The sequence below is a fragment of the Gobio gobio genome (genome assembly GCF_949357685.1).
Source record: "Gobio gobio genome assembly, chromosome: 19".
Classification (NCBI taxonomy): domain Eukaryota; kingdom Metazoa; phylum Chordata; class Actinopteri; order Cypriniformes; family Gobionidae; genus Gobio; species Gobio gobio.
Genome location: NC_137112.1, coordinates 50,246,579 through 50,262,426, shown reverse-complemented (window position 1 = coordinate 50,262,426; position 15,848 = coordinate 50,246,579). Strand labels below are relative to the sequence as shown.

The 15,848-nt window shown below is 47.5% G+C and overlaps 1 protein-coding gene across 1 annotated transcript in view; it reads right to left on the bottom strand.

The window, feature by feature from the left end:
- Positions 1-14,472, bottom strand: part of poc1a (POC1 centriolar protein A) — a 56,633-nt gene extending 42,161 nt beyond the window's left edge. Inside the window, exons 1-6 of the mRNA XM_079844580.1 lie at positions 14,225-14,472; positions 14,047-14,131; positions 11,377-11,548; positions 7,955-8,134; positions 2,415-2,522; positions 2,220-2,335 (exon numbers count right to left, since the gene is read on the bottom strand). Of these exons, the coding sequence (XP_079700706.1) occupies positions 2,220-2,335; positions 2,415-2,522; positions 7,955-8,134; positions 11,377-11,548; positions 14,047-14,131; positions 14,225-14,239 (676 nt within the window). The 5' untranslated portion in view covers positions 14,240-14,472. The remainder of the gene's footprint in view (positions 1-2,219; positions 2,336-2,414; positions 2,523-7,954; positions 8,135-11,376; positions 11,549-14,046; positions 14,132-14,224) is intronic.
- Between the last annotated feature and the right edge of the window lie 1,376 nt (positions 14,473-15,848).

The window sequence follows — 15,848 nt, the reverse complement described above, 5'->3', positions numbered from 1 at the left end:
TTTATTTGTATGATACAGCTGCAAATAAGTATTTGAACACCTGAGAAAATCAATGTTAATATTTGGTACAGTAGGCTTTGTTTGCAATCACAGGGGTCAAAGGTTTCCTGTAGTTTTTCAGCAGGTTTACACATAAGGGATTCTGGCCCACTCCTCCACACAGATCTTCTCTAGATCAGGTTTCTGGCCTGAGTTTGAGCTCCTCCACAGATTCTCTATTGGGTTTAGGTCTGGAGACGGGCTAGGCCACGCCAGAACCTTGATCTGCTTATTCCAGAGCCACTGCTTGGTTCTCCTGGCTGTGCTTCGGCTCATTGACCCAGCCTCGACCCATCTTCAGCTCTAACTGAGGGAAGGAGGTTGTTCCCTAAATCTCATCCTCTCCTTAATACAGTGCAGTCGCCCTGTCCCATGTGCAGAAAAACACCCCCACAGCATGATGCTGCCACCCCCATGCTTCACAGTAGGGATGGTGTTCTTGGGATGGTACTCATCATTCTTCTTCCTCCAAACACGTTTAGTGGAATTATGACCAAAAAATTCTATTTTGGTCTCATCTGACCACATGACTTTCTCCCATGACTCCTCTGGATCCTCCAGATGGTCATTGGCAAACTTAAGCCGGGCCTGGACATGTGCTGGTTTAAGCAGGGGAACCTTCCGTGCCATGCATGATTTCAAACCATGACCATGTCTTAGTGTATGACCAACAGTAACCTTGGAAACGGTGGTCCAGCTCTTTTCAGGTCATTGAGCAGCTCCTCCTGTAGTTCTGGGCTGATTTCTCCCCTTTCTTAGGATCATTGAGACGCCACGAGGTGAGATCTTGCATGGAGCCCCAGTCCGAGGGAGATTGACAGTCATGTTTAGCTTCTTCCATTTTCTAATGATTGCTCCAACAGTGGACCTTTTTTCACCAAGCTGCTCAGCAATTTCCCCGGAGCCCTTTCCAGCCTTGTGGAGGTGCACAATTTTGTCTGTAGTGTGTTTGGACAGCTCTTTGGTCTTGGCCATGTTAGTAGTTGGACTCTTACTGATTGTATGGGGTGGACAGGTGTCTTTATGCAGATAACCACCTCAAACAGGGGCATCTATTTTAGGATAATAAATGGAGTGGAGGTGGACATTTTAAAGGCAGACTAACAGGTCTTTGAGGGTCAGAATTCTAGCTGATAGACAGCTGTTCAAATACTTATTTGCAACTGTATCATACAAATAAATAGTTAAAAAATCATATATTGTGATTTCTGGATTTTTTTTTAGATTATGTCTCACAGTGGACATGCACCTATGATGACAATTTCAGACCCTCCATGATTTCTAAGTGGGAGAACTTGCAAAATAGCAGGTGTTCAGATAGTTATTTTCCTGGCATGTGTTAATGGCGTGTGGGTGTGGCATGTGTTAATGGCGTGTGGGTGTGGCGTTAAGCATGTGTTAATGGCGTGTGGGTGTGGCGTGTAGCTTGTGTTAATGGCGTGTGGGTGTGGCATGTGTTAATGGCGTGTGGGTGTGGCGTGTAGCTTGTGTTAATGGCGTGTGGGTGTGGCATGTGTTAATGGCGTGTGGGTGTGGCGTTAAGCATGTGTTAATGGCGTGTGGGTGTGGCGTGTAGCTTGTGTTAATGGCGTGTGGGTGTGGCATGTGTTAATGGCGTGTGGGTGTGGCGTGTAGCTTGTGTTAATGGCGTGTGGGTGTGGCATGTGTTAATGGCGTGTGGGTGTGGCGTGTAGCTTGTGTTAATGGCATGTGGGTGTGGCATGTGTTAATGGCGTGTGGGTGTGGCGTTAAGCATGTGTTAATGGCGTGTGGGTGTGGCGTGTAGCTTGTGTTAATGGCGTGTGGGTGTGGCATGTGTTAATGGCGTGTGGGTGTGGCGTGTAGCTTGTGTTAATGGCGTGTGGGTGTGGCATGTGTTAATGGCGTGTGGGTGTGGCATGTGTTAATGGCGTGTGGGTGTGGCGTGTGGGTCTGGCGTGTAGCGTGTGTTAATGGCGTGTGGGTGTGGCGTGTAGCGTGTGTTAATGGCGTGTGGGTGTGGCGTGTAGCGTGTGTTAACGGCCTGTGGGTGTGGCGTGTGGGTGTAGCGTGTGTTAATGGCGTGTGTGTGGCGTGTGGGTGTGGCGTGTGTTAATGGCGTGTGGGTGTGGCGTGTGTTTTAGTGGCGTGTGGGTGTGGCGTGTAGCGTGTGTGGCGTGTGTGTGTGGTGTGACTCTCACCCTGATAGTGCTGCAGGAGTTTGTGCGTGCGAATGTCCCACACCTTCACGGTGTTGTCTGTGCCCGCCGTTGCCACGCAGGTGCCGCTCGGGTGGAAGTCCACGTAATTCACGTACCTGCAAACAAGCAGAGACGCCGGAGTGAGCGCGAGTGGATCCGTCTGTCCAGCGTGTGGCGCTGTCCTCACTCACTCACCCGCCGTGCTCACAGAACGAGTGGACACACTCTCTGCTGTTCTTGTCCCACAGCTTCACCGTTTTATCATCGCTGGCAGAGACGATCATCCGCCCGTCCGGCGAAAACCTGCAGGAGGTCAGACTTTAAACAGAAGTATTGAGCCTCCACATCCCTGAGTTCAGGTGTTCAACACTTCACTTCCACAGGTGTGTAACTCCAGCTCTGGGCCTGCAGACGCTTCACAGACGCTTCTACACACATCAGTGAGAGAATGGGCCGCTCTCAGGAGCGTGTGTGTGTGTGTGTGTGTGTGTGTGTGTGTGTGTGTGTGTGTGTGTGTGTGTGTTAGGGATGGGCATTTTTGTCAATTTCTCATTTCGATCATCGATAGGTCTCAAAAACGAGTACTCGGGGGCGGGGCATGTGCAGGGGGCGGGGCATGTGCAGGGGGCCGGGCATGTCCGTCATTGAGATAATGAAAATACTGTTATGAAAATGATTGTTAACAAATACAAACGTGACATGAAAACAGGTATATGAAAACATGAACATATAAAACAAAAAATAACTGCTAGATTATGATGCATAAATGTCTTTATAAAATGACCGTCTCAAAAAACCAAGTCAGTAATATCGAGCATTGCCTTTGAGCTGAAACTGTGAAATAACACCAGCCTGCAGAGCTTGCTGGCTGGTTAATAAACTCAACCAAACGCACCATATATCAATATTAATATGAAGATTAATAGGAACTATTACAACTTAAATCAACACAAAAGGACGTGAATGCGCACATGAACTTCAGCGTGCTAGATTTTACAGGCTATGGTTTGAAACGGAACATTTTGAATGCGCTCTTCCCTTAACAACGCTGATACACGGACAACGAAAGCTGAAACATGCTGAGGGTCACAGAGCGGGGTCAGCGCATGCTGAGGGTCACAGAGCGGGGTCAGCGCATGCTGAGGGTCACAGAGCGGGGTCAGCGCATGCTGAGGGTCACAGAGCGGGGTCATCGCATGCTGAGGGTCACAGAGCGGGGTCAGCGCATGCTGAGGGTCACAGAGCGAGGTCAGCTCATACTGAGGGTCACAGAGCGGGGTCAGCGCATGCTGAGGGTCACAGAGCGGGGTCAGCGCATGCTGAGGGTCACAGAGCGGGGTCAGCGCATGCTGAGGGTCACAGACCGGGGTCAGCGCATGCTGAGGGTCACAGAGCGGGGTCAGCGCATGCTGAGGGTCACAGAGCGGGGTCAGCTCATGCTGAGGGTCACAGAGCGGGGTCAGCTCATGCTGAGGGTCACAGAGCGGGGTCAGCGCATGCTGAGGGTCACAGAGCGGGGTCAGCTCATACTGAGGGTCACAGAGCGGGGTCATCGCATGCTGAGGGTCACAGAGCGGGGTCAGCGCATGCTGAGGGTCACAGAGCGAGGTCAGCTCATACTGAGGGTCACAGAGCGGGGTCAGCGCATGCTGAGGGTCACAGAGCGGGGTCAGCGCATGCTGAGGGTCACAGACCGGGGTCAGCGCATGCTGAGGGTCACAGAGCGGGGTCAGCGCATGCTGAGGGTCACAGAGCGGGGTCAGCTCATGCTGAGGGTCACAGAGCGGGGTCAGCTCATGCTGAGGGTCACAGAGCGGGGTCAGCGCATGCTGAGGTTCACAGAGCGGGGTCAGCGCATGCTGAGGTTCACAGAGCGGGGTCAGCGCATGCTGAGGGTCACAGAGCGGGGTCAGCTCATGCTGAGGGTCACAGAGCGGGGTCAGCGCATGCTGAGGGTCACAGAGAGCGGGGTCAGCGCATGCTGAGGGTCACAGAGCGAGGTCAGCGCATGCTGAGGGTCACAGAGCGAGGTCAGCTCATGCTGAGGGTCACAGAGCGAGGTCAGCTCATGCTGAGGGTCACAGAGCGAGGTCAGCTCATGCTGAGGGTCACAGAGCGAGGTCAGCTCATGCTGAGGGTCACAGAGCGAGGTCAGCTCATGCTGAGGGTCACAGAGCGGGGTCAGCGCATGCTGAGGGTCACAGAGCGAGGTCAGCTCATGCTGAGGGTCACAGAGCGGGGTCAGCGCATGCTGAGGGTCACAGAGCGGGGTCAGCTCATACTGAGGGTCACAGAGCGAGGTCAGCTCATGCTGAGGGTCACAGAGCGAGGTCAGCTCATACTGAGGGTCACAGAGCGAGGTCAGCTCATGCTGAGGGTCACAGAGCGAGGTCAGCTCATGCTGAGGGTCACAGAGCGAGGTCAGCTCATGCTGAGGGTCACAGAGCGAGGTCAGCTCATGCTGAGGGTCACAGAGCGAGGTCAGCTCATGCTGAGGGTCACAGAGCGAGGTCAGCTCATGCTGAGGGTCACAGAGCGGGGTCAGCTCATGCTGAGGGTCACAGAGCGAGGTCAGCTCATGCTGAGGGTCACAGAGCGGGGTCAGCGCATGCTGAGGGTCACAGAGCGGGGTCAGCGCATGCTGAGGGTCACAGAGCGGGGTCAGCTCATGCTGAGGGACACAGAGCGGGGTCAGCGCATGCTGAGGGTCACAGAGCGGGGTCAGCTCATGCTGAGGGTCACAGAGCGAGGTCAGCTCATGCTGAGGGTCACAGAGCGGGGTCAGCTCATGCTGAGGGTCACAGAGCGAGGTCAGCTCATGCTGAGGGTCACAGAGCGGGGTCAGCTCATACTGAGGGTCACAGAGCGAGGTCAGCTCATGCTGAGGGTCACAGAGCGGGGTCAGCTCATGCTGAGGGTCACAGAGCAGGGTCAGCTCATGCTGAGGGTCACAGAGCGGGGTCAGCTCATACTGAGGGTCACAGAGCGGGGTCAGCGCATGCTGAGGGTCACAGAGCGGGGTCATCGCATGCTGAGGGTCACAGAGCGGGGTCAGCGCATGCTGAGGGTCACAGAGCGAGGTCAGCTCATACTGAGGGTCACAGAGCGGGGTCAGCGCATGCTGAGGGTCACAGAGCGGGGTCAGCGCATGCTGAGGGTCACAGAGCGGGGTCAGCGCATGCTGAGGGTCACAGAGCGGGGTCAGCGCATGCTGAGGGTCACAGAGCGGGGTCAGCTCATGCTGAGGGTCACAGAGCGGGGTCAGCTCATGCTGAGGGTCACAGAGCGGGGTCAGCGCATGCTGAGGGTCACAGAGCGGGGTCAGCTCATACTGAGGGTCACAGAGCGGGGTCATCGCATGCTGAGGGTCACAGAGCGGGGTCAGCGCATGCTGAGGGTCACAGAGCGAGGTCAGCTCATACTGAGGGTCACAGAGCGGGGTCAGCGCATGCTGAGGGTCACAGACCGGGGTCAGCGCATGCTGAGGGTCACAGAGCGGGGTCAGCGCATGCTGAGGGTCACAGAGCGGGGTCAGCTCATGCTGAGGGTCACAGAGCGGGGTCAGCTCATGCTGAGGGTCACAGAGCGGGGTCAGCGCATGCTGAGGGTCACAGAGCGGGGTCAGCGCATGCTGAGGTTCACAGAGCGGGGTCAGCGCATGCTGAGGGTCACAGAGCGGGGTCAGCTCATGCTGAGGGTCACAGAGCGGGGTCAGCGCATGCTGAGGGTCACAGAGCGAGGTCAGCTCATGCTGAGGGTCACAGAGCGAGGTCAGCTCATGCTGAGGGTCACAGAGCGAGGTCAGCTCATGCTGAGGGTCACAGAGCGGGGTCAGCTCATGCTGAGGGTCACAGAGCGAGGTCAGCTCATGCTGAGGGTCACAGAGCGGGGTCAGCGCATGCTGAGGGTCACAGAGCGGGGTCAGCGCATGCTGAGGGTCACAGAGCGGGGTCAGCTCATGCTGAGGGACACAGAGCGGGGTCAGCGCATGCTGAGGGTCACAGAGCGGGGTCAGCTCATGCTGAGGGTCACAGAGCGAGGTCAGCTCATGCTGAGGGTCACAGAGCGGGGTCAGCTCATGCTGAGGGTCACAGAGCGAGGTCAGCTCATGCTGAGGGTCACAGAGCGGGGTCAGCTCATACTGAGGGTCACAGAGCGAGGTCAGCTCATGCTGAGGGTCACAGAGCGGGGTCAGCTCATGCTGAGGGTCACAGAGCAGGGTCAGCTCATGCTGAGGGTCACAGAGCGGGGTCAGCTCATACTGAGGGTCACAGAGCGAGGTCAGCTCATGCTGAGGGTCACAGAGCGGGGTCAGCGCATGCTGAGGGTCACAGAGCAGGGTCAGCTCATGCTGAGGGTCACAGAGCGGGGTCAGCACATGCTGAGGGTCACAGAGCGGGGTCAGCTCATGCTGAGGGTCACAGAGCGGGGTCAGCACATGCTGAGGGTCACAGAGCGAGGTCAGCTCATGCTGAGGGTCACAGAGCGGGGTCAGCTCATGCTGAGGGTCACAGAGCGGGGTCAGCTCATGCTGAGGGTCACAGAGCGAGGTCAGCTCATGCTGAGGGTCACAGAGCGAGGTCAGCGCATGCTGAGGGTCACAGAGCGGGGTCAGCGCATGCTGAGGGTCACAGACCGGGGTCAGCGCATGCTGAGGGTCACAGAGCGAGGTCAGCTCATGCTGAGGGTCACAGAGCGGGGTCAGCTCATGCTGAGGGTCACAGAGCGGGGTCAGCTCATGCTGAGGGTCACAGAGCGAGGTCAGCTCATGCTGAGGGTCACAGAGCGAGGTCAGCGCATGCTGAGGGTCACAGAGCGGGGTCAGCGCATGCTGAGGGTCACAGAGCGAGGTCAGCTCATGCTGAGGGTCACAGAAGTGGCCAACTTTCTGCAGAGTCAAGAGCTCCTGACCTCCAAACTTCTGTAGCCTTCAGATGAGCTCAAGAACAGTGTGTAGAGCTTCATGGAATGGGTTTCCATGGCCGAGCATCTCATCCAAGCCTGTGGAGACGTGTTCTCTGGAGTGACCAATCACGCTTCTCTGTCTGACGAGTCTGGGTTTGACAGTTGCCAGGAGAACGGGACTTGCCTGACTGCATTGTGCCAAGTGTAAAGTTTGTTGGAGGAGGGATTATGGGGTGGGGTTATTTTTCAGGGGTTAGTTCCAGTGAAAGGAACTCTTAATGCAAAACATTTTGGACAATTTCATGCTCCCAACTTTGTGGGCCCAGTTTGGGGACGGCCCCTTCCTGTCCCAGCATGACTGCTCCAGTGCTCAAAGCGTCTCCATAAAGACATGGATGAGGAGTTTGGTGGAGGAACTGGAGTCCTGACCTCAACCCGATAGAACAGCTTTGGGATGAATTAGAGCGGAGACTGAGAGCCAGGCCTTCTCGTCCAACATCACAAATGAAGAATCCCCATAAACACACTCCTAAACCTTGAGGAAAGAAGAGCTGGAGCTGTTAGAGCGACTCCATATTAAACCCTACGGATGAAGAATGGGATGGCATTAAAGCTCATGTGCGTGCGTGTGAAGGGGCGGCACAACACTTCTGGGGATATAGTGTGTGTGTGTGTGTGTGTGTGTGTGATATTCATGTCTGATTTTAAATTACACTTCCTCTACCAGAACAGAACAGCATTTATTATTCTTACTTCCTGTTCATTCCAACACATATTGAGAAGCGGTATTGGGTCGCATCAGCAGGAGTTACCATGAGTGTGTTCAGTACCTGGCGCAGCGAACCCAGTTGAGGTGCTGGGAGAGGGAGAAGAGGAACTTCTGCCGGTGGACCGTCCAGAGTTTGATGCTCTTGTCATCAGAAGCGGTGACCAGACTCTGCCCATCACTGGAGAAGCAGACGCTGCGCACCGTCCCAGTATGAGCTCTGAACACAGTGGACTCGCCCTTGCTGAGAACAACACAACACAACACACAACACACAAACACATCAACACACACCATATCAACACAACACCGTCCCAGTATGAGCTCTGAACACAGTGGACTCGCCCTTGCTGAGAACAACACAACACAACACACAAACACATCAACACACACCATATCAACACAACACCGTCCCAGTATGAGCTCTGAACACAGTGGACTCGCCCTTCCTGAGAACAACACAACACAACACAACACACAACACACAAACACATCAACACCGTCCCAGTATGAGCTCTGAACACAGTGGACTCGCCCTTCCTGAGAACAACACAACACAACACAACACAACACAACACAATCTAGAAGTGTGTATAGTGCACACAAACAGTCACTAGGTGCGTTAACATGGAGCACTGTAATCGGTTTAAAAGTCCAATCCGAATGAAAATGCTCCATATAAACACCTCAATCGGAATAAAAATGGCCAAACCGAATGAAATTGTAATGGGTTTGAGAGGGGTGGGATAAACCTTTTCATGAACCGATCAAACGAAAAAATCCACCATGTAAACGATCTGATCCGATTACTTTGAGTGCACGTCTTTCTGTGACGTGATATACAGCGCGCGCCTCCACAACTGAAGAGCGCGCGCCGCGCTCACACCAGGCTAATGTTGACAAGAAAGGAAAGTTCATTTTTCTGAGGTATTAAACTTTTTATTTCGTAACATGTTATGAACATGTTGGAATAATGACACAGACATAGCCTGGCTACACCATCTCATCCTGACAGCGTTCGTCCTAGGCTTCAACTGCGCCTGACAGAATAATTTTTTTTCTGAGGTGATTCTTACACTTTACGACAAATAATAAATAGCTTTTTTAAAACTGTACGTTATAAGTCCTGGTGGCCGTTGAGAGCTGCCATTTCAACGGGGAACATTCAAGCTGCTGGAGAGGACGTGTCGATATTTCTCGGTTTCTCGTAAGTTAGATTAAAAAAAAAAAGTTCAACAACTGCTTCAAATTGGTTAAGTAACATTACCCACAGTCTACTTTAATTACTTTTGTTAATATTTATACCTTTGTGATTATGGTATCTTTCCTTAATCATCTGAAATATCTATGTTTAGTAACTGTTACTAGTAATGATGCTGAACAGGTCTTGATGTTTTTTATTAATAATTTGGGTGCATTGTATTGTTAATTTTGTGCTTTTCAAAATAAATGAATTGAATTAATTTTGATTCCGCATTCATCATTCACAGCTGTTGAAATAGCCATTGTATAGGACATAAATTAGGTTAAACTACTGCATGTCCGCCCACAGAAAAATAAATAAATAAAATTACCAACACAGAACTATTGATCCACGATACTAACGTTACGAATCTGAGGCGGCAGGCAAACTGTGTGCGCATGTCACAAAATTATTCCTACTGAAAGACAGCACATGTAAACACCAGATCGGTTTAGATAACGTCTCATGTAAACAGTCCACCGAATCTTTCAATCGGAATGATTTTAATCAGAATGACAAAAAAAGTGCTCATGTAAACGCGGCTACTGTGAAAGCGCTGTGTTTCTGAATCAGGGTCAGAGTTTAAGGAGGCGGATCTCAGAGTAAAGTGATGATGACACACAGCATTATCAGTTATTTCTGTCCAACGCCCACATCCAGCATCTCCGACTGAGAGAAGAGGCTCATGGGAGCTTTACTCACTGCAGAACAGAAGGCCTGAGGATGATCCACATCATCTCGAAACATTACTAGACTAGAACAGGAAACTAAACGTGTTTAATGCAGAACTCCTGGAGCTCCTGAGCCCCTCCACAGCTGATGAACCCACAGGGCCGTATCCACTGATCTGAGGTCAGGGGCTGAGCTCTGAGGGCGTGTCCGAATCCACTTCATTTAAAAGGGTTAGTTCACCCAAAACTGTAAATTGTGTGATTAATGACTGAGCCTCATGTGGTTGGACACCCGTCAGACCTCCGTTCATCTTCAGACACAAATGAAGATATTTTAGTGTAAATCTGATGCTCTGAAAGGCCTCCATTGGCTCAACTTTACACTCTCAAGACCCTTAAAAGACACTAAAGACTAAAGTTACAAAGTCCATCTCACTACAGCGGCTCTACAATAACTTTATGAAGACGAGAATAGTTTCGGTGCGCAAAAAAACCCTAAATAACGACTTACATAGTGATGACGATTTCAAAACACGGCCTCATGAAGCTTTGAAGCGTTATGAATCAGTGAGTCGAATCATGATTCGGATTGCGTGTCAAACCGCCAAACCGACTCACTGATTCATAATGCTCTGAACCGCTGAATCGACTCACTGATTCATAACGCTCTGAACCGCTGAATCGACTCACTGATTCATAACGCTTCGAACCGCCGAATCGACTCACTGATTCATAACACTCTGAAACGCTGAATCGACTCACTGATTCATAACGCTCTGAACCGCTGAATCGACTCACTGATTCATAACGCTTCGAACCGCCGAATCGACTCACTGATTCATAACACTCTGAAACGCTGAATCGACTCACTGATTCATAACGCTCTGAACCGCTGAATCGACTCACTGATTCATAACGCTTCGAACCGCCGAATCGACTCACTGATTCATAACGCTCTGAACCGCTGAATCGACTCACTGATTCATAACGCTTCGAACCGCCGAATCGACTCACTGATTCATAACACTCTGAAACGCTGAATCGACTCACTGATTCATAACGCTCTGAACCGCTGAATCGACTCACTGACTCATAACGCTCTGAACCGCTGAATCGACTCACTGATTCATAACGCTTCGAAGCTTCATGATGCCGTGTTTTGAAATCGTCATCACTATATAAGTCGTTATTTAGGGTTTTTTTGCGCACAGAAACTATTCTCGTCTTCATAAAGTTATTGTAGAGCCGCTGTAGTGAGATGGACTTTGTAACTTTAGTCTTTAGTGTCTTTTAAGGGTCTTGAGAGTGTAAAGTTGAGCCAATGAAGGCCTTTCAGAGCATCAGCTTTACACTAAAATATCTTCATTTGTGTCTGAAGATGAACGGAGGTCTGACGGGTGTCCAACCACATGAGGCTCAGTCATTAATCACACAATTTACATTTGTGGGTGAACTAACGCTTTAAGGCTTTTCTTCATAAGTGGGATCTGTGGTTGACCCAGTTTGCTTTAGGATGATGTGTAATATCTGCTGGTGTGATGTAATGGTTTCAGACCAGCGAGCCGGACTCACACACTGGGCAGCCAGAGCCGAACCGTCCTGTCCCGGGACGCCGAGGCCAGCAGATGACCAGAGGGCGAGAACTGGACACATGTGACCGCATCCTTGTGTCCCGCAAACCTGTAGGCCCTCATCTGAGGCTTCATGTTCCACACCATCACACACGCGTCCCCGGAGCCCGAGGCTGAAACACAGCAGAAGCGCTTCACAAACAACAACAGATGTAGGCGGGGCTTGATGTGTCTGTGGGGGCTGATTGGACGGTTTGCTATTGGTGGATCTGCTTCGGGTTTCTTTTGCAAACCGTAGAGATGACATTAAAGGGTTAGTTCACCCAAAAATGTAAATTGTGTGATTAATGACTGAGCCTCATGTGGTTGGACACCCGTCAGACCTCCGTTCATCTTCAGACACAAATGAAGATATTTTAGTGTAAATCTGATGCTCTGAAAGGCCTCCATTGGCTCAACTTTACACTCTCAAGACCCTTAAAAGACACTAAAGACTAAAGTTACAAAGTCCATCTCACTACAGCGGCTCTACAATAACTTTATGAAGACGAGAATAGTTTCTGTGCGCAAAAAAACCCTAAATAACGACTTATATAGTGATGACGATTTCAAAACACGGCCTCATGAAGCTTCAGAGCGTTATGAGTCAGTGAGTCGATTCAGCGGTTCAGAGCGTTATGAATCAGTGAGTCGATTCGGCGGTTCAGAGCGTTATGAATCAGTGAGTCGAATCATGATTCGGATTGCGTGTCAAACCGCCAAACTGCTGAAATTTGGCGATTCAAACCGCTGAATCGACTCACTGATTCATAACGCTTCGAAGCTTCATGAGGCCGTGTTTTGAAATCGTCATCTCTATGTAAGTCGTTATTTAGGGTTTTTTTGCGCACAGAAACTATTGTCGCTGATTCATAAAGTTATTGTAGAGCGGCTGTAGTGAGATGGACTTTGTAACTTTAGTCTTTAGTGTCTTTTAAGGGTCTTGAGAGTGTAAAGTTGAGCCAATGGAGGCCTTTCAGAGCATCAGATTTACACTAAAATATCTTCATTTGTGTCTGTAGATGAACGGAGGTCTGACGGGTGTCCAACCACATGAGGCTCAGTCATTAATCACAAAATTTACATTTTTGGCTGAACTAACCTAATGATATACAACTTTGATCAACAATATGTTCAATGTCATCGGAACTTACAAGAGTATAAAGTTGACAATGATATGCAAAAAATAAAAATAATATCACAATATAGACACTTATCTCACGAGAACGAGACTTTTGTACAGTATTTAAAGGTGCTGTATGTAAGTTTTCCATTAAAGCATAAAAACACCATAATATGTGTTTGCAGATATTCAGGAAACGTGCTACAGTTATTCTTCCAATAAAACAAGAACAATTAGTTTTAGTGAATTTACATTTATGGATATAGAATTTGCCACAGAAATGAGTTAAATTGATAAAGCAAGCTTTGTTTGTTGTCAGAGTCACAGTCTTTAAAGGTTATCCTGCTGGATATTATCTTTAATAAATGTGTCAGTGTTCTCCCATAGAAACATGACCAAAATAAACATCATGCATCATGTCTTAATATTCATTTGAAATGTATTTATTATTTTGAAGGACACTTTTTACTTTATTAGTGAGAAAATATTTTTGTTGTAAGGACCAAATCTTTTTCCAATTAATTTTTTGGAAGTAAATTATACCAGTAAAGATTGCAGGAGATAATATCTTCAGGAAAAAGGGATCTAACTTTATTATTTGAATCTTTTTTCCCCCCCAAAAAAACATATTTTCCCTATTAGAGTTTCTATTGGCTCAGGAAAAGAGAATAGAATTCATAAAAAGCATAAGCAGATCCTGCGGGTTATTAATAAACCTTTGTTGTTGAATAGCTGACATGCTAAAATTAAACTTTTACTAAACCATTGATCAAAAAATAAAGTTCTATTTTTGTATAAAATATATATGATTGTTCCAAATGAAGAATTTATGGGCGGTGATAGCGCTCTGCTTCCTGGTTTTTTTTTTTATTGACGCTTAAAACAATTCATAAGTAAAAACAGAACACAAACACATCCGGGGAATAATATAAAATAAACACTGACGAATTATGAGAATTACACGACACTGAAAAAAGGAAAAGAACTGCAAACAGATCATGTTTTTATGGCTTTTTCTGTCCTCAGATAATTTAATTTAAAAGAGGAATTTTTTAAGTTCTCTCACAAATAGAAGAAAGAGAGGTTTAGCATTTAGATAATTGGATTTATGAAAGTGGCGACGAACAAGATCCTACGTCAGGCCTTATTAGTGTTCCAAAGTATTTCGATTTACACTACAAATGACTTTTTAAAGCGTGTATTTGTAATCTGTAAAAGTAACCTTCCCACCCCTGATTATAGGACTGTAAAGAAGCAGAAAAAAAGGAAGATCAGGTCAATCCACAAAGGGGACACAACATTTAAGGATGGCTTGATACCACAATTTTAACTTTGGTACGGGACGTTACCTCAATCTAATACCGTAGTATCGATATGTAATCTATACCGTACAGGCTCTGGATTTTGGCGCTGCGCTTTTACTCACTCGCAGTTTCGCGTTTAGAATTACCGCAAAAGTGTATTAGTAAATGAATCAGCACAGATTACCACATGACATCAGTAATTTACCGATCTGCTTCGTGTTGGCGCTGAAGTGCAGGCTCGTGACGTCATCCCGGTGCCCCTTAAAGTGCCTCTCGAGCGTCGGATCTTCCTGAAACACACACACACACACACACACACACACACACACACACTGAGATATGAATCATATTTCTCCAGTGATGATGTTTTAATAAGCACTCACCAGCACAGAGCTCATCTCTCAAACGGTCCTCGGTCGGAAAGCCGCTAAAGTAACGTTACTCTATCGCATTGACTCGAGATGAATATATAATGAGCAGGTCTCGTTCTGAAGACTAACCGCGGCTTTACTGTGCAGGTTCACGCCGAAGCGCAGCGGTTGCTAAGGACTGTCGGTTGGTTGCTAACAGCTTTCATTTTACCCGCCGCGGTTGGCGCGTGCGCATTCGTCACTCGTCTTCTTCTTCTTCTGATGTGATTGGCGGTTGGCATCCGGCTTGAATCCCCATGAGCGCCACCTCTCGGAATCTCGGCATATTATATACATGTCTATCTGCAACATTATTTCCCAGTAATATTCATACAAACATTTAGTCCTCTGCGTTACTTAATGGATTATTAATGTTTACTGTCTGTAGTTGGAGTGATAGCTGATAAGTTGGCTTGAAAAGTACTGATCTACTAAGCTTTTTATTATTATTCTTATGAGACTATTTCAAATTACATCCACCAAACTCAGATTAATGTTTATTTATTTATTAGATTTTAATTAATATGGACATAATTACATTGGACGAACCATATGCATTTGCCCATGGGAGGCTTTTTAGAAAGGGTAAAAAACAATCATAATAATAATAATAATAACAATGCTGAAATAATAATAATTCAAAAAAGAATAAAACTAACAAAAAATAATAATGGTAATACTAATAGTACAAGGGGGGAAAGAAGAGAAGGAAAAACAAATAAAAAGAACAATATATTCAAATGTTTCTGCCCTTAAAGAAAAACGATGAGTATGATTGTCTTCATATTTCCCCAGTATTAAGCGTTGCACTGGCTGCGTTTGCTATAGAATTGATTTAAAATGCTGCTCTGTGTTTTTAAAGCCCTGAATGGATCAGCTCTAAAGTATCTGAACTTCTGCAATGAAAGAACTGTTCCGCTGATGGGCGAGATCTGAAGACGAGGGATGACTCTAGTATTGCTCCATCATTGTGGAATATCTTCCTCTATCTTTAACACATAGAGTCTGGATTCAAATCTAAGTTGAAAACCTACTTTTTCTCTCAGGCTTACAACTGTATTTGATTTTTAATATTGATTTTAAAGATTGTTTCCGATGTAAACTCCCTTTATTATTGCATTATATTTATTTATTTATCCTCTTGTACAGCACAATGGCCAAATACTGTTGTATTTATTGTGCTGTATGAATAAAAGTTTGATTGTTTGATTGATATACTTTGGGACAAATTCAGTGTGTTTATGAACTCTGACACTGACCAGTTCACAAAACAGACACATGATTCATCAGACATTTCAAAACCAGATGCTGATCAAAACTCATACAAATCCAAAATCCAGACATTCATAGACGGAATGTTTAAATGAGCCAAGACTGTTCAAACTCCAACTGACAAAATTCTAACTGACAAAACTGAAACTCCAACTGACAAAATTTAATTTAACTCACAAATTTAAACTCTGACAAAATTGAAACTCCAACTGACAAAATTACAATTATTATTAATTATTATTGAAATTGAAATTAACTCACAAAATTTAATCTCTAACTGAAAAATTCTAACTCTAACTGACAAAATTTAAACTCTAACTGACAA